At 40.1% G+C, this 19,929-nt stretch overlaps 1 protein-coding gene across 3 annotated transcripts in view; it reads left to right on the forward strand.

Moving 5' to 3' along the window:
• rgs7a (regulator of G protein signaling 7a) overlaps window positions 1-19,929 on the forward strand; it is a 46,649-nt gene that overhangs the window by 14,157 nt on the left and 12,563 nt on the right. For 2 of the 3 annotated variants that reach the window (XM_047602908.1, XM_047602907.1), the window contains exons 3-4: window positions 12,883-12,979; window positions 15,203-15,253. In XM_047602908.1, the coding sequence (XP_047458864.1) occupies window positions 12,883-12,979; window positions 15,203-15,253 (148 nt within the window). Of the gene's footprint in view, window positions 1-12,882; window positions 12,980-15,196; window positions 15,254-19,929 lie in introns of those variants that run through there. The other variant, XM_047602909.1, reaches the window with a different exon arrangement.

Raw genomic sequence — 19,929 nt, forward strand, 5'->3', positions numbered from 1 at the left:
GTCATATGATTATACTGTATATCATCATCATTAGCAAGATAGCACCACCCTGAAAAGAACATTAGACAATGGAAACGACAATTAATACATTTGGTGCCGTCAACTAACATTGGATTAGGAGGAATGTTCACACTCTTTCTGAGATGTGATTTTGTGCCACACCAGTGGTCAGCGTAAGGTTTGTTATATGGTAAAGTTAATAGTTAATATTTTATAATAAAAAGACATCGCACCGTGCTTTAATCTTCTCTGGAACATAAGAGTCCTTCGGGGATGGTATCCTACTCTACAATGTACTGTGGCTGCGTAAAGCATGAGACGGCAGAAACTTATGAGCTGGCAAATTTGGAACAAGAAGTGCATTAACTGCAGCAATGTCAAACAAGGATAAATGTCAGTGTTGTTTTTTATTTATTTCTTTTCTTTTCCAGGGAACAGGCATAGCTGGCTGAATGTCTCTCATCCATAAGTCAATGCTTCCATCGTTCTCTTTAGTAGAAGGTTGTCCCTTAAGGAGAGACATGTTGAGGAGTCAGGGGAAATATTGAACATCCTTCTGCAGCCATACGCCAGGGATGTTGATTCTCTGGAGACGTGAGAACGAAGGATGCCGTGAGTTGTAAAAAGCTGATGAAAACACTGTGAAGAAGGGCATTATGGATGCAAGTGTCTGTTGGCAACCATCTGGAATGCATTCTAAATGAAATAGTGATAATACCATCTGTCCATCAAACTAGATGACAAAACAGCAACTGCTGCTTCTGCTGTTGTGCACTGGAATGCTTTACCAGTAAGTTTTTATATCCAGTCCTCAGACAAGGAAAGAAGCAATAGATTAGTGGCACAGATTAAAGGATTATCTTTTGTTATTATAAATGAGCTTGATAAACATCAAAAAGGATGCACAGCTGGTGATTGGTCGTTCTCTCTTTCTCGCAGACACCTCGTATACCTGATTAGACGAAGGCGCCATTCACAGGGCTTTACAGCTTTGTTCAGACAGGCAAATTACATTTGATTCTCAAGTCTGATCTTTAGAACAGACTGTTCGCAGACTCTTGTTTGCGAGAGATCAGATCAGATTTTAATTCAGACATCACCAACCTATCTGTATAGGTTGCTGGGATAAAAATGTATGTATCTATATATATATGATGGGGACACAGCTTTAAATACTCATTCTCCGGTGGATGACTTCCACTATTGCTTGTATAGAAGCCTCCCCTCAGAGAGCTGTCAGACAACTTATTTCAGCTTCTGTCCATGGACTGTTGTCCTCCATGGTGTTGCCCATCGTGCTGTGCTGGTAGCAGCATGGATTCTGCTCAGCACTGCTCACACTTTGGATTTGATGCCGAACACAAATTTAACTTAGATCATAATAACTTGGGCATGGACATGTATCGGTCTCACTGCTCTAACATTTCAAACTATCTACAAAAGTCTACAAAAATCCACCTGAATTCGATGTGTATATGCCAAAAACATAACTACACAACACATAGCCTGGTCGCCATTTGTTCTGGATTTTCAACAGGTTGTAAAAGTTCCTGCTGAAGTCTTGAATTAAAGTACTTTACAGGACACTAACCACTGTCACGTCTCTACTTTATGAACTCTGATGTTATATTGTATTATAGAATAGCATTAAATAACAGAAGGCGAGATGAGTTGTGTTTGAAACTAAAGGTGTCAGTGTGCTCAGAACAAACTAGTTTATTTGACATCCAGAGTTCTCTGAAGACAAAAGTGTTTATAAGTACAAGATAGAATTACTCTATATAGCAGGTTAAAGCAGGATGGTCGGATGATTCTTCTGGACAGTTGGTTTGGTGGTGTCCACATTGCCACTTAAAAAAACGCGTGCTGTCATATCTTGTGCCTCTGTTTAATGTCTGTGTAATGGCTGTTTTACTAAACCTTCCAGTGTGACCTTTCTGAAAAGAAATAAAAAAAGAGATAAAAGAATTAATCATGTGAGAAGTGAAAAACCAAACAAAAACTTAATGTTTGAGCTTAAAAGAGGTGTGTTTGTGGTTGTGTGTATGTGCAGCAGGGATTGTAGTTTGTCTAAAATGCAGAGATTGTCAGTGCAGCCGCACAACTGATCATTTGAATATCTATCTGAAGAAAATAGACATTTTGGAGACACATTTGTCCTTCTTGCTGAGAAAGTATTTACATAATGCCTGCAGTCCTTCAGTCCTTTCTCTTGTTTGAGGACTGCCCAATAAAACAAAGCCACGGCGACATTAATCCGTGTTTGTCCTTACTGTTGATTGGGCTGGTTTTTATTCCAGTCCTCTGAATGCAGTGAGTTTTCGTTTCTTCAAGCATCAGATAAGTTTCATGGACATTTCCCAGATTCTGTTTTGTGAGTTTTCCTGACAGACCTGTGACTGTGAATTCAGACAAACTTAGTTACATACAGTGGGGGAAATAAGTATTTGATCCCCTGCTGAATTTGTAAGTTTGCCCACTTCCATAGAAATGATCAGATTCTGGTTTTTATGGTTGTTTACTGGGTATGGGTATAGACAGAATATCAGTCGAAAATGCATAAAAAACACACAATCTAAAAGTTATAAATTGTTATGTATTTTTATTAAGGGAAATAAGTATTTGATCCCCAAGCACAACACAAGTCAGTACTTTGTAGAGAAACCTTTGTTGGCAAGCACAGCGATGAGACGTTTCTTGTAGTTGGTCACCAGGTTTGCACACAGCGCAGGAGGGATTTTGGCCCATTCATCTTTACAGACAGTCTCTAAATCCTTCAAGTTTCTTGGCTGCCTCTTGGAAACTCGGAGCTTCAGCTCCCTCCACAGGTTTTCGATCGGGTTAAGGTCTGGAGACTGACTAGGCCACTCCATGACCTTAATATGCTTCTTCTTGAGCCACTCCTTTGTTGTCCTGGCAGTATGTTTTGGGTCATTGTCATGTTGGAAAACCCACTCACGAGGCATCTTCAGTGTTCTTGCTGAGGAAAGAAGGTTTTTGTCCAAGATGTTACAGTACATGGCTGCATTCATTGGCCCCATAATGCGGTGAAGTTGCCCTGTACCCTTTGCTGAAAAACAGCCCCAAAACATGATGTTTCCACCTCCATGCTTAACCGTGGGTATGGTGTTCTTTGGGTCATACTCACGTTTTTTCATCCTCCAAACACGGCGGGTCGAGTTAATGCCAAATAGCTCAACTTTGGTTTCGTCAGACCACAGCACTTTCTCCCAAGCCTTCTCTGAGTCATTTAGATGATCACTGGCGAACTTAAGGCGGGCCTGTACATGTGCCTTCTTGAGCAGGGGGACCTTGCGGGCACTGCAAGAGTTCAATCCATAACGCCGCAGTGTGTTGCCAACTGTTTTCTTGGTGACGGAGGTCCCAACTGCTTCCAGATCATTAACAAGCTCCTGCCGTGTTGTTTTAGGCTGCTCCCTCACCTTTCTCATCATCATCCTCACTCCATGAGGCGAGATTTTGCGGGGAGCTCCAGACCGAGGACAGTTGATGGTCCTTTTATGGGTCTTCCACTTGCGAATAATGGCACCAATAGTTGTCACCTTCTCACCAAGCCTTTTGCTGATGGTTTTGTAACCTATACCAGCCTTGTGCAGGTCTACAATCTTGTCCCTGACATCTTTTGACAGCTCTTTGGTCTTGCCCATGGTGCTGTAGAAGTTGGAATGTAAGAAACTGATTCTTAGAGCAGGTGTGCTTTATATACATGACGAGTTAAGATCAGGAGTATTGGTAATTAGTTGACTGAGCACAGCTGTGTGCCACATGCGCACCAGCCAATCTGTAGGAGCCTGAATTCTAAGTGAATTGTTGGGGATCAAATACTTATTTCCCTTAATAAAATACATAACAATTTATAACTTTTAGATTGTGTGTTTTTTATGCATTTTCGATCGATATTCTGTCTATACCCATAACCAGTAAACAACCATAAAAACCAGAGTCTGATCATTTCTATGGAAGTGGGCAAACTTACAAATTCAGCAGGGGATCAAATACTTATTTCCCCCACTGTATGTAAGTTTTCTGTGGGCTTCTGATACTGATGGGTGTTGGTGCATGGGAATGTTGCCACCGAAACCAAATTTATGATTTTTAATCAAATATAAACAGATTCCGCTGGTACTGTGATAACTCATGAGATGCAACAGATGTTCATTTATCCATGGAAAACGCTACATCATTAAGTATGTATGTTTTAATGACTGAATATAAATCTAACTTTGTTTATAAGAACACTCTTCAAAGCACCTTTAATAGCTCAACGCAATCCAGCATTTTCTTTAATTTGACTTAATTCTACTCACATACATAATAAAATATATACATTAGTTTCATTATAAACTTCACAAATAGTACAAAACAGGTACTATATTTACGGACACATAAAACAACACAACAACACATGACACTCAGGTAACCTTAAGTCAATAACACCACATGGGGAATCAAAGATCTACTTGTTTGCCTGCAAACATCAGTCTCACTTTCATCCATTAGCAAATAAGACTAAATCAGATCAAGCCATTAAAAGGCTCTCAGTCACACACCTCGAGGAGCATTTCAAAGCCAAGGAGGCATCATGGTTGACAACATTTATTTGTAATCACCCAAATAAATCAAAGGCTGCATGGGAAAAAAGCCATCTGTCCTTCACTGGCCATAAGAGCTTGCTTATGATAATGCAGTTGCTATGAACAAGAGTGCTTCAGTTTCAGTGTTTCATCAGCTTTTTTTTTTTTTTTTTTTTCCATCACAGACATCCATTATGAAAATAATGAACAAAGCAGTGCACCACCAACTGGCACATTATGAAACACATTAATGATATTAGGAGTGAGGAAAGAGGAGCCACCACGGAGGAGTAATTGTCATCTGAAAAATTCATAGATTTGTGCCATTTTCAGGAGGGATGGAGACGTGAGCTGCAGATGGCAATGAAACACAGCGTACCCTCGCGTTTCTTCACGCGGTATATTCCAGGATATGTGTTACAGAATTGTATTGGTGAATACGAGTGAAAGCAAGACTTATCATACGCCACGCTGCAGATGTTGTTTAATGGCTAATCACTGGTTTGCACAATCTGCCTCTCAGTGTGTAGCTATAAAGCTTGAGCTTGGATGAAGTAATTGCCTTCTCTCCAGGCAGTGTTCTCACCTGGGCATCTGTTCCTCGTGTTATGATCCTAACCTGCTGTGAAGCAGACTGTTGCCTGTTCTCCGTCTGAGGTCTCCAGTCAGTGTACCTGTGAGAGTGGAAGAGTTGCATGAAAAGAGAAGTGTGAAATGGAAAATGACAACGTGAGACGAGCAAAATGAAGAAACACAGGGCCATGGGTGAAAAATCGACTTTTAAATAAGGATCCTTTGTGTGAGATTTAATGTAAGCAAAGGAAAAACAAATTGACCATTTGTTGCCATGGTTTAAAGAATCGTCTTTTCGCCCACAACACACAGAGAGGAGGGTTAACATGCTTTAATTGATCTACGATAATACAATTAGTCGGTTGAGGCAATCCGCTACTTCGATAATGAAACAATTTACCACTTTCCGTGTTTTATGCAACCGTAAACAGTTTTTGGTTGTTGCATAAAAAGAGATTTTGACATCACATAACTCAAACAAAAGACCACTTAATCAAAAAATAATGATATCAATATTTTTTCATGGATAAATGAGCAACTTGACTATACATTCATGATAGTGCTGTACGTGATAATAAAACAACATATAATGGAGTAATAAAATAAAAATGCTGCCGTGCTACCCCCAATATTAATGTTGTGGTATTGCTTATAAAGACAAACAAAGATATAGCTGTAATATATCACATAAAATGTAGCGCCCTTTATCCAGAACGCCCCCCTCCCATATGCTACCCCAACAGCCACCCATGTTCTTTTTCTCTCTTATGAATGAATGATGGCAAGCTGCCAGAGATGTCCTTGTGATAGTGGTCCCAGACTGTGTTGCTGTGGTAACTCGTATGGTAACCTCAAAGAGACTTAAGATTCACGGCATCTATTCAGCAACCTTGTCAGCATGAGCTCAATAACTTCTTCCCTCACCTGTCTGCAGGGCAGTCTGATTCGAGAGTCATGCAGTGCTTCACCACTGTGGTGCAGTGCAAGGTCTGATTAGCTTTACTTTTGTTCAGCCGGTTGCGGCTAACTGTGCTTTGTCCACGTTTAGCCAATTAGTAAGCCAATTAACTGTTTTGTGTAACCGCGTAAACAGAAAAATGCACTTGAACTGGTATCTTTGAGAATTATTAGCAGCATGATTTGCCTGTATTGAGGTCTGCCCTTGTTCCCCGCATGGCACGAAGAACATTGTGTTTTCAGATTTGCACAATGTGCAAATGCGCCCTGCTGTCCAGAGGAGACGTGTGATTCATTTGTGGTGACAAAGCATTTCAGTATGATTTAGCATTCAGTATGACAACATGAATTTCTGCGATGTTTAACTGTCTTCCTACTGATGTGATGATTATGTCAGTGCTTTTGAGGCAGTCATTGACCTTGGATCTGATGGTGCATGTCTGCATTTCTGAAAACCACTGCTGCGTTTTGAGGGCACCGAAAGGGGAAACATTATCTCTGTCTCCACCTCATGCCTTGCTTCTTGCATGGGGCGAAGAACTGCAGTTCAGAAGAAAATGAGATCAACCAAGTGCAAAGACTGTTTCATCTAGTAGAGCTGTCATGCTACATAGCCACAGGTTCTATCCAGGCTGCTCTCACACTGCCTTAGGCAGCCAGACTTTAACTAGGTTGCTTACCTATTTTGATGTCCTGCTTTTTAAAATGTAATAATCCTCACCTTCTGGGTTCATGAGCTTTCATAACGTGTGCATGTTTCTGTATGTGTGTGTGTGTGTGTGCAAATTCTGTGAGTGCATATGCTCCTGCAGTGCTCGTAATAATTGTGTGCTGCCATGTATTTAATGGGAATATATCTGTGTTGTCTGTGTGTGCGTGTGTGTGCGCGTGTGACAATCTATAATGCACTAGCACATATTTGTGTGGCTTGGAGGGATATCTATTCTCACCATGAAGATAGACTTGCCCTCAGATAACAGCGTCAAGGTAATGCAATTCTCCCTGTATATTTGATGCTGTAACATTCACCCGGCACAGCGCAGGCAGAGGCCAAGAGAGAAGGAACAGAGAGGGGGGATGTAGAGAAGGAGAATAGGAGAGCTTGTAACAGCTGCACAGTTGAACGATAAGACAGACAGCATTAGATAGAAAGCACCGACCAAAATTGTAACTCTAACAATTTACCAGATGCTGAAATGCAGTATACTAGTAAATTACTTTTTGTTATTTGAGTAGCTTGGAAATTGTTTCATTTCTTTTAAAATGTATCTTGGTGGGTTGTTCAGTCTCTAACAATTACAAATCTGTTGTAGGCTTACGTGGGTAATTATGTTCTAATTACACCTGTTTGAAAATGAAGTTCATTGAGTACTGAGGGATTCCTTCCTTCACTTATTTCTAGGTCAACACCTGAGATGAATAACAATCCTTTGTTAAGGACTGAAAACATTTCCTGCAGCCTGCAGCTTGTGGAACACAATGAAAAAATGCATTTTCTATGGCTCGCATGTCAAGCTCACTTCAACTGTTAAAGTCATAATAGTTTACATCAGTTCTGAGCCATGCCTCTTCACGTAATCCATTCACCTCAGTTACCCCAGAGGTGCTAGTTATCACTCAACTACATACAGTACAACAGTACAGCAATGAGGTCGGTGAAGCATAAGCAACTCAAAACCAGTTCTCATAAATATGTAGGCCATGTGATGTTAAACCTAGTTTACAGGTGAAAGAAACAGGTAGAGAAAGATGCTGTTTACATGGCACGCTGTGTATCGGATCTAAATGATGGAACCACAATTATTATTGCAAACATAAAGTTTCAACCGGACTTCCGTCTTTATGAGCAGGGCAGGAAAAGAACCTATTTTCTCACACTCTGCCTTTATATCTAGGGAAACCAATAAAGGATACCTCCAACTGAAGTATCATAAGACATATAATAAACCTGCAGAGATTGTCTCCCATCTTGCTGGTGTGCTCACAATAGAACCTTTCTAATAAATTATCCTTTCACCGCTTTTCTTAGACACACACCATCAAATAAGTGGACTTGGTGCACTTAACAGTGGCTAAAAAGAAATCTAAGAGGCCAGCATTGATTTAAAAACCCAGTTTGAAATGTTTTTTTGCGGCTCCAAATGGTGCTTCAGAACATTCTGATTGCACCCTGAGTGCCCTCTGTGATAGTCTTTGAAGTGTTTCAATCCTTGTGCTAAAGCTCAGTGTGTGCTTATATCCGGAGCTTTTGTTAGTCACTTCGTATGTACCGAGTCCTGTGCCATCATTATTCAATGATTCACACTGTGCAGCCAAAACACTCACTCTTATCTGTTAAGAGGCTGCAGAGACGCAGTCAGACAGCTCTAGGTGGGTGGATGGGTGGGGGACAGAGAGAGAGCGAGAGAAGGAGAGCCTCTTGCTCTCTCTCCTCCCTTGTGGGAAATGACTTTCCTCTCTTCCTCGCAACATGAAGCCAGAGAGCATCCTGACTTCAAGAGCTTTAGATCCTGAATATTCACGCTGGTGGCATTTTACCATGTGTAGGCGGTGAGGGTTTGCAGAGATAGGAGAGAGTGTGTGAAGTATTGATCACTGTTGCTGCTGTCCTTGTTTGCTCTGTGTCTCAGCACCAGCGAACTCTCAGAGAAAGACAGTGAGACAGATACAGAGAGATCGTCGGCGTTGGAAGGCACACTTGTTCAAAAGGGATAAGCTGACTGTAATGAGCAATGATTTAAAGAGATATGTTTAAAAATAGTATAGGGAAAGATGCCATGCAACACATGAAAGAAGGCGCCAAGGAATGCTGGTAATTTTTGTTTGCTGTGATTAAATTTCTAAAATTGAAAGTTGTTTACGTAAGGAATCTACCCTCTCCTCTAACTTTATGTAATAGTTAAATTCAACACTAAAGTTTAACTGCTGCCATTATATTTGCAACTTAAACTTTTCATACAATGACTTCTTATATTCGCCAGAAAAGTATAAAAGTAGTGAAAGTTTAGGATTCCAGTTGTGTTGCTTATTTAAAGAACAATCACTCTAGTTGGGTCTAGATGGGATGTTGTCCATTTTCCATCCTTTGCATCACCGGCGTGGCAATAGCAGCAAAAAATACCCAAATCAGAACAAAAACGCCTCCTGGAAGGGCCTCAGTCAGAATAGACTAACCCGATTCTGTCTGTGATGCTAGTGGCATTAATTTGTTCAATATGAAAATATTAGAACCTAATAACTATGTACACACTTGATATTTTCTTTTGTCTGAGTGTAATGAATACATTCCTTCTGTGCATGTTTGCCCATTAACATTGGGCGATGTGATGAGTAGCTGGGAGGGATAGAAACATGGCGGTGGGAGAAAAACAAGTTGTTGAAACATACAGTACACTTGAAAAGATGAACAACACCAGAATGGATGTGGGCAGCAATGCAGAAAATGTGGGCCTGTTGCGATCATCTTTTTCTATGAAAGGGATTCAGTTGTTGAGGGAAAAGAAACAATCCACAGTGGCCAGAACCACTTTGTGAAAGTCAGAAAAGTTCTGATACATCTTATTGCCTAATTTTATTTAGCGTCCATGTAAACAGGTCAAGATTCAAGATCACTTTATTGATCCCCACAGGGAAATTGTCCCAAGATTAGAAAGAAAATATATGAACCAGACATAGACATAAGAAAAATAAAATAAAATAAAATAAAATAAAATAAAATAAAATAAAATAAAATAAAATAAAATAACCTTAAAAATAGAATAAGAATGAGGTAAAGAATTACAAAAAAATGTACATTTCAATCTACATGAGAACATGAGTGTGAAAAGGTAGATGTACTCTTCCTGCAATCTCTGGATTTTATTTTCCCTTAATAATAATAATAATAATAACTAAAAAAACTGCATTTTGTATTCACTTGTGCTATCGTTGACTTATATTGAAATTTGTTCGGTGATCTGAACCATTTAGGGGTGACAAACATCCAAAAAATTGAGAAATCGGGAAGGATGCCAAAGCTTTCACTTTCTGATCAGAATGATTTCAAAATATTTTCCATTTAAATGTGGCCATTAGTAGATGTAGGAGCCTCTTTGAAACAATCCAGACATCAGTTACATGAAGGGAAAAAGAAAAATCTACCAATACACAATAGTACAGATGACTAAAATCTTGATATGTGTGGCGAATTTAAGCCATTTTCAGAAGACTAGTGCTACAGGTGATTCACATGGGTGACTTAAAACTACTGATCTACCGTATGCAATGCATCAGTGGGATAAAGAGATTAACACAAATGACAGAAATAATCTGAAAATGTATATTTTTGTGAACAGTTTTTCCATTCATTTCACCTTCTCCTGTCTTTCCCACACAGCTCTTTAGCTTTATTAGCTTTAGCATTTGCTTATGCTCCATCATTGTCAATTAGTCCCCCAATTAGTAACTGGGAAGATTTTTAGCTTCAGGGTATCTGACTAGCTACAAGCCTTCATTAGAACATAATGCTACAGTGCTGGCTCATGAACTGCCAAACTCGAGCTGTTACACATTTACATATCAAACCCAGCTTGTTCATAATCAAAACTGCTCCTTTCTCACCAGTACGGCCAAGAAATTCATTTTCACCCACACAAAACCCTCTTTTGTATGAAACAGAATTGGCTGCATTCAAATTGCGTTGCCTCTCCCCAGATGAGCTGCGCTGATAAATCGTGTGTGTCTCGTATAAAAGATGGAGAGAAAACAAAACTGGGGGGGATGGTTCATGAAGCTAGACCTGTGAGATCATCATACGTCAGTATATTGCACAAACTCACAATCCAGAACACTATGCTTTATGTTAGGAACATTTGAGCTGTAATCAGATAAAAATGGTATATTTTAAAACAAATCATAGTACGAGATCTGATGTTTTCACTTCACACCAACTTTGGGAAACATTTTTGTGGAAAGAATTCAAGCGTTAACATCAAGTTCAAGATTTTGGTACTTAAAGCTCTATGGTTGTCGTTCATAGTCTGAGTAGTATTGAGTCTGTGTAGAGACCAAAAGAGGTAGAACACCCAGTTGTATTCTGCCTGCAAGCAATTCATTATTTCCTGTTTGTCATGCAAATACTGTGAACACAGCATAAACTTCCACTGCTATGCAGATGACACCCAGCTATATTTATCCATGAAACCAGATGAAACTAATCAGCTGGCATGTTAACTGCTCTTATAGTCAGATGTATGTATCTGTGACAGATGTATGCTCAGCATGTTCCTCCTGTCCTTGTTCCTCCCCTCTCTTTTCCGTCTCTACCCGGCCGACCTTAGGTAGATGGTCCCCTCCGGCTGAAGTGGGTTCTGTTTTTTCTTGCCACTGTCAAATTCATGCTTACTCTGGGGATTTCAGACCACATTTTGTAAAGTGTCTTGAGACAATTTGTTTTGTTATTGACACTAATTGACACTATATAAATACAACTGAACGGAATAGAATTGAATTGAATTATTCCTGCATTTCAAGTTGCTGGTTAGACAGCGACTATGACTGGTGCATAGAAAAGAAAGCCTGGATACGCGTTATCTGCTGGCTGTACCACAATCCCTGGAGCAGTGACTGTTGCCTCCAGAGGCAAAGTCATCAGACGATTCCTGATGGTTTCACAGATTGTCTGGAGAACGAGTAATCTCTGTACTTAGGCCTTGGTCAAATAACTCATTTTCACCTATCACTACTTTTATTCACATTGTGGTTTAGAATAAATTTTTTTGGAAAATGATTGATTGATGAAAAAATTAAAAAATACATCTGAGTAAAACATTTGATTGAGGTCAGGTGCCATGCAATGGTAGCAACATGAATCCACATCTGCAGGATTACCTTAATGCTGTGAATGGTACTGCCATCATTAAGTTTTTTTCCCTTAAAATTCACAAACCATGACAGAATCACTATGACTGAAACACTGACCATCCTTCGTGTCTGCTCTTAGTGCGGAAAAATAGTGTTTTTTAGTGTTTAATGTGTGCCTATTTGTGTAGAACACAGTGCTTTGCCCAGTCATGTACATATTTTCCATGTGTGTATTTTTACTCTGTGGGAGGGGTTTGGGAAGGGGAGTGGCTTGGCGTCTGATCTGGCTGACGTATCTGATCTGGCCGTGCTCTACTCTCTGTTTGCTCCCTTCTGTGTGTTCTTGGAAACATGGCTGTTTTGTGTTGCCCTGCCAGGCCCTTGAGACAACTCCCAGTGCACTTCTGTCTCACTATTGTGTGCAAATGTTAGTGTGTTTGCATGTGTGCCTGTGTGTATGACTCTTCCTTAGTTCAGCTTTTGGCTCAAATTTGAAACTGGACACAAAACATTTGTGTCATCACAGTAACGTCATGAATCCTTTCTCTGCAAAGTTCCGATGTGTGGCTGTTTCGGGACTAAAAATCACAGGGATGGATAAAAACAAATGTTATTGCTAGTCTCCCAAAATACAATAGATGTTGTAAAACGTAATAAGTGCACCTTGCTGGCGGTTTTATGTGAAAATTACACAAATCAGTGTGATCTGTCAAGAGGAGATACAGAGATCTGGCAGCTGTGATTGTTAGTCAACTTCCTCACCTCACTCTTTGTCCCGTAGAGACATTGCCGAAGCACGCAAAAACCTGTTTGTCTGTGTTTACCTTTTTCTGTCTTGCGCTTACACACACACACACCACCCATTTACTTACTGCATCACCTTCATTTTCTTTTCCCCTGTCCCTGTGTTATCTAGATGGAGGAAGTAATAGCACGTATGCAGGATGAGAAGAATGGTATCCCCATCCGAACAGTTAAGAGTTTTCTAACCAAGATCCCCAGTGTTTTTTCAGGTAAGTCCTGTCTACCCACTAAATACCCAACCTGTCCACACATGTGTGTGATTCCGACCAAACCAAACACTTTCAGCATTGTCGTGGTCTGCGTTGTGTCCTTGGGCAAGACATTTAACCCACCTTCCTCCCAGTGTGTACCCCACTAGGGTATGATAGTGAGTGAGTGATGTCTGGTGGTGGTCGGAGAGGCCGTTGGCACAGATTGGCAGTCTGCCCCCAGAGCAGCTGTGACTTCTGAGGTAGTTTACCAACACCAGAGTGTGACGTGTGACTGTGTATCCAAATGTAAAGCGGCTTTGAGTGTCCATGATGAAGCGCTATATAAGACTGATGCATTATTATTGTTGTTTTTGTCCATATTATATACAATATTTAACCAAAGGGACAATCTCATGCTGGAGTGAAACCAGTTAAACAGCACACTTTAAAGCTGAGAGGAGTGAGCCAGTCATTGTACTAAAGTTACTGCTACAGATCAAAAATTCCAAAATCCTGGCAAAAGATTACAAATTTATAAGATTCTACTGATAATTTATTAATCCAAACCCCAAATGTGATTCTGTGATTTGTTTGTTCCTGTAGAAATTCTGCACAAGCCTCCTTTTTTCTTAGTCTTTTCCTCATCACTGTCAGAACCACCACTGGTCGCCATCACAGCTAGTCATGTGTCGATAGCCTCCTGCTATTGGTGGCTAAGATGGGGAATACATTTAAAAAGGGAGCATCAGTGATTCTGGTGAAACCAGTGAAGTAAAACTAAATTATATGAGCAAAAACAACGGGAGCTGGTGCAAAGTCACAAAGTCCAACTTTTGATACAAAAAACAAAACTCAATTTATTGTTCAATGTCATACATTTGTACATTTTTGTTCTTTATTTCTCCTTTGCATAAATATTGTTTTATGTTGATTTTATTTTGTAATGTATGCATACGACTATAACTGCTTTCCCTCATTTCATGCTGTATGTATATCACCTCTTCAATCAGCTATTGTCAGCTGTTCATGTTTGACAATACTGCCCATTGCTGTGAGCGTATTGTCAGTACAGGGTTGTGCACTGCAGCAATTATCCAATATTTGCCGCCACTTGGCTCATTAGTAGTCGCCCTTATTGTTTGTCTTGCAGGTTATGTTATTGCCACATTCTGATACATGCACATGATACATACACAAGTGCACAGCCCAATACATGGTCATGATATTAATCAATTCAGAGAACAGCCTTGTTAGAGGATTACCGTGCACGTCTCATTTAAGCTCTCTCTTAGAAAGTGGGTCAACTTTGATAGTGTGAAAATGGGGTTGTATTAATGATGTTAATCCATGGAAAATCTCATCTGGTTATGGAGGCGCCGAAAAGCAAAGGGGGCTCAGCGAAAGGAGAGACAAAATGCACGACACACAGACAGGTAGCTTGATGGACAGAGAGACAGCCACGGGGACTTATTGTCTCACTGCATGAATTCCCTCATGTCTCCATTTCGCACATTTTTTTTTTTTTGCATTCCGTCTGTGGCTTCCATCTCCTCAGCACACCTTAACCTGTCAGTATGACAGACAGTAATGATAGCTTGGGAAAAAAAATATATATTTAGCCAAAGTCACATGTTGCGCTGTGGTGTGAACAGCCCAGGGGGCAGACGATGCTGTTGTGTTTTTTCTCAGATGTGAAAATTATTCTGTAGCAGTGTCAGATGGAGAAGATGCAAAACGACACCCATCATATAAAAAGTTTCATGTCCATTATCACAAAATGTCAAAAGTGATCCAAGTCATTTTTAGACCTTCCCCCAAAATAGTTTGTCATGATTAGATTTGGGCATATATTTTGACCTGTTAATCTATGTTTGTGACATTGCGCGACGTACATTGAAGTAATGAAGCGACTTGTTAAACGCTGTGGGAAAGACAAATTGTGTTCTTAATGTATAGAATGTATGCTTCATTATGCCATCATGCTTCCCTGGCCATTTATATTCATGGGCTTCAGCCAAAGAGAGTTGGCTTGGATGAGAAAAGATTATTTGGTAATGGATGGCCTATTACCCACCTACATGGTGACAGGAGCGAGGAATAGAAATGCACTGTGACGATGAGGGGTGCTGGGTGGAGTTAAGAGCAAGATTGTTCTCCCTTTCATTTGCATATTATGCAAACAGATATTTTGGTGAACTGTGAGCATATATAGTGATTCATATGTGCTTTCTCTTATTTCAGGTTCTGATATTGTACAGTGGATGATCAAGAATCTGGACATTGAAGATCAAGGTAAAAGCTCAATACTGAAGTGCTTGACATTGAGCTAGGATGGCAGGAAGTTACCCATCGTAGCTTAACAACAGTAATTGGCAGAAATGGCTGTGACAGAAAAATATTCCAAATCTGCTGAATACTGGCTTACTTTATATTATATATCATTAGATATCATTGTAAGAGTTACAATATGTCATGCTTTTTGGTGGTTTCCTGGGCAAAAGGAGATAAGAAGAAGTGCTGGTACTTATTGTACAACTGTAATTTACATGTTTTCATTACCCTGCATTAGAAGAAAGAGAAATGCCTCCGGGCGCTTTTGAACCTATATGCACCATTAGCTTATTATTTGTAAAACCCCGCAGTTTTGCATTTTTCTTCTTCTGATCTCTGTTTTCTTTCCTTGAATTATCGTTGGCGTACACTGCAATTCTCCTTCTACCTTTTTATTTTTTTTCTGTTTTACTATTCATTACATATTCTCATTTTATTCCTAGACTGTCTTGAGGGAATTGTCAAATGATTAGCTGAACGCCTCATTGCACAGAAAATGATCCAGAACAAGGCAGGGTGAAAGTTAAAACCAAACGATCGCTCGCATTAGAGGTGCTGAAAAAGTACATAGCTCAGCTAACACTGCAAAAAAAAAAAGAAAAAAGCAGCTTTTCACAGATTTTGATACACATGTGCTGCGTACTGTAGGCGTGTTTACTTGGATATTGGAGTGTTTTTGCGTGTGGGTGTGCATATCAGCACTGGTCTGCTCTAGTGGGTGCCTCAGTATTGTACAATCAGTTCAGGATTGTGACTCATCAACTCGTTTGTGTGTTTCATTCGTATGCCATGATCTTCCTATTTTAATCTCAACTATGCTATACGTCGATGATATCATACATGTTTTCATGCCCGTACTTGTTTGTGGGGTCAGTCGATTGTGGAGAAAGTTTTTGTGCTTGTGCATGACATTTTATTGTGGCCCAGAAGGTCACGTTCAATGTCCGAGATTTGTTGACTGGTCCAAGTGGCCAAATGGTCCCAGGGCAAATGTTTTCTCTTTCCCCTTTCCTTGTGTTTTATGCCAAGAAAAACTTAAAGCTTAAAATTTCACAAGAGATAATGCTTTTCCTCATACCTGAGGCAGCACGATGATTAATTATGTGTCTGTATCTTGGGCATCTATAATACAACCATATGCAAAACACAAAAAGTTAACAACAATATTGGCTGCCAGATCAGTTCTGCCTAATGCACTAGTGGGCCAGAATGCAAATTTCTGTTTCTGAAATCTGACAGTAGATTAATTCCATCAAGCAAATTTCCATTAACAGTGTTCACCTGCACTATTGAAAATGCTCATTTATGACATTTATCTCAGTCGAAAATGTCAAAACTTTATCAGTGATCGGTCCATTGAAACATCTCAACACGCTGACACACTTTGTCCTTCACAGTATTTCTTTTATTTGTTCACCTTTTTAAAGCATAAACACAGAACACGCTGCCAACTGCCCTGTGGTTGTAAACAGAGCGTTGTGTAAAACTAAGTGACTCTAACACGGAGCAGCTCCTGGCGGGGCTGACAAACACAGCAAAGTGAAATGCAATTAATTTGGCTCACAGCATGGTAACAGCAAGTTTATTATGTAAAGGCAGACAGGCGTATATCAAAGTTGACTGGGGATTTAGAGTTTTTTGCTAAATGAATGCCACAGATAATACTGATGCAGCCCAGATGAACTCATTATCATCCTATTGGGCAATCTCTGTGTTTCACAATCCTGTTTTCATACAAGTCTGCATTAGATTACTCTCATCCTGCCGCAGAAGTTCTTCTCAAAGGCTTAAGATCTCTTCTGGGATATTTGAGCTGAAGGTCTCGTGCTTGTGTCTCTTTACCACAACACGAACAATTCAGACAGTCAGCTATTGCCTTTCAGTAGCCAGGTGGTTTTTCTAGCATGAAAACAGTATTCTGAGTACATTTAAACTAACTAATTGGTGTGGGGAAAATGCTTTCAGAAATATAAATAATGATTGTTTATATTTATCAATTTACATGATGCAAAGTAAGTGAACAAAAGAAACATCTCAGTCACATCAATATTTGTGACTTAGATGTCCTGCAGAGCCATCAGCTCAGAACTGGCAGAACCAGTGGGACCCAGGTACATCCATCCCTCTGACATGGACACAAGGAGACTCAACTATGCATGAAAACACAGGAACTGGGGTGCAGAAAAATGGCAGCTGGTGCTCTGGATTGATGAGTCAAAATTTGAAACAGAAGGCAGTTTGTTCACCTAAGGGCTGGAGAGCGCTAAAATAATGAGCGTCTGCAGGCAACAGTGAAGCATGGTGGAGGTTCCTTGCTAGTTTGGGGCTGCATTTCTGCAAATGGATTCCTCAGTTCTGAGAAATACAGGTAGATCCATCCTGTAATACCATCAGAGAGGCGTATGGACAAAGATCAAAAACCCCAAACATTCAGCCAAGGTTGTTAAGAACTATCTTCAGTGTAAAGAAGAACAAGAATTCCTGGAGGTGATGGCATGGCCTCCCCAGAGCCCCGATCTCAACATCAGGGAGTGTGTCTGTGATTACATGAAAAGACATAATGATTTGAGGAATCCCACAAGATGTTTGGAGCAACCTACCAGTTCCTCCAAAAACTGTGTGCAAGTGTAGCTACCTTGAAGAAGTGATGCTGTCTTGAAGGCAAAGGGTGGTCACACCAAACAATTTAGATTTGTCTTCTGTTCATTTTCTGCATTTGGTTTATTGATGAAAATAAACTGTTAACTCTTCCATTTTTTAAAGCATTATTAGTTTACAGTGTTTTTTTCCACACCTGCCTAAAACTTTTGCACAGTACTGTAAGTACTGCACAGCAAATGTGAAGATAAATGTGTATGAGCTGCCACAGGTGGACATTATATATGACCTTATAGATACAACATCTATGTTCTGAGGACTAAATGGAGAGAGGCTGCCTGTTGTGGAGCCTTGTTGTTGCGCCTAAATACACAGGCTGCAGCAAAGGCTGTGCAAAGCATGACCAGGGGAAATACAAATCTGTACTGATGTCTTTCCACACAATATTAATATAATATATTAAAAATATAATGTATATGAAAATATATGTGTTCTTAAAACCTTGACCTACTGTGTACATGTATGGTAATCAATAAGTGTGTATCTATTGGCAACAAATTCAGCACGACTCAATTGTGCTATCAATTCACTAAATCGTTAATAGAAGGTTTAAAAATAGAGTTCGGGTAGGGCCCACAGCAAGCTGAGTGAATCCAAGCTAACAGTTTGCTTCTTGTTTAAATTGCCGACAGCATGATGGTTACCCTGGTGGGAAAATCTCGAAATATATTCATCCCTTGGGAAAGAAAAAAACAAACAGAAGTGACAAAATCCATAGAACTAAACCCCTTTTCTTAACTCTACTCAAACACCGTATGGAATGAAATTCCTGTGATGTTTTATTTTAATTAGGTCAGTTTCAATCAGCGTCAGTGCCACTGGTCTGCAGCTCTTCTGACCTCTGACCTGCTGAATTCATTTACACAAAATGAGAACTGACCATGAATTAAAAACAGACTAGCAGCCAAGCTGTCACCTGCGTGTTGTTAACGCTGTGATCTGAATATGTAAAAGCACCTAATCTGCTCAGTGGAACGGGGAGCAGTAAAATGATCTCTGTGTGACGACATGCGGCTCATCAGGACAGCACGCAGTGGACCTGGTCTCCTCCTTGAACTTTCTTTAAACCTCCTCATCATCAGACTCAAGAGTCACTCCTGCAGTTGAGCACTGCAGATAGTGTTTGTCGGGTTTCTCTAATCCCTACCCGTACACCGCTCTGCTGGCAAACGCTGATACACTATGAGCTTTGAGTCTTGCTTTTTTGTTGAAACCGTTCAACAGACTTCAGTTCAGTTGTGTGTGGTATCTGTATGAATCCACTTTGTCGTCTTCCTTGGCTGATTGAAGCCGTGGAGCAACAAGTGATGGTTTACATTGCTTATGTCCACCACAAATCCTACCGAATCTACAAAAGTACGGAAATATTATTAGCTAAATATACTTGAAGTAAAATGAAAATATGGGCTTCCAACCTCAGGACTGAGAAGAAGGCATTGTCAGAAAACACACACAAACACATGTTTGTTTGGCTATCTTTGTGCCGATAACCAACTCAACTAAGTGCCCAACCCTTACCCTATTCCTAACAATGATCTAATTGTAACATCTACTCTAAAACCAAAACCAAAAACCACCTAACTTTGCACAAATTACCTCACTCTGTGTAAAACTGAAAGTGGTCCTCAGACAAGTATATAAATGAAACCATCTGTGAAGCTACATCAGTCTATGCTGTGCACTGCAGAGAAGCTATTTTTCTTTTCACTTGAATATCTCCAAAGACTTCTTATTCCATAGAGCAAACAGTGATGATGAACATATACTGTAAGTACAAACACAGAATCTCTTCTCTTGTCTTAAGATGAAGCTCAGCTGGAAGAACACTCCCACACTCCACTTGGCGGGGCTCCAAACTGCTGGGTTTTTGCCACATAGCTCGTAATATGATGAAATCAAAGGGTGCTTTCCCCCTGGACTTCGAGGCTAGCCTTTCTTGAAAACTTGATTAATGTCAGTCCAAGGTTTAGCTCACTGTA

Source organism: Mugil cephalus, chromosome 13, assembly GCF_022458985.1.
Source record: "Mugil cephalus isolate CIBA_MC_2020 chromosome 13, CIBA_Mcephalus_1.1, whole genome shotgun sequence".
NCBI lineage: Eukaryota > Metazoa > Chordata > Actinopteri > Mugiliformes > Mugilidae > Mugil > Mugil cephalus.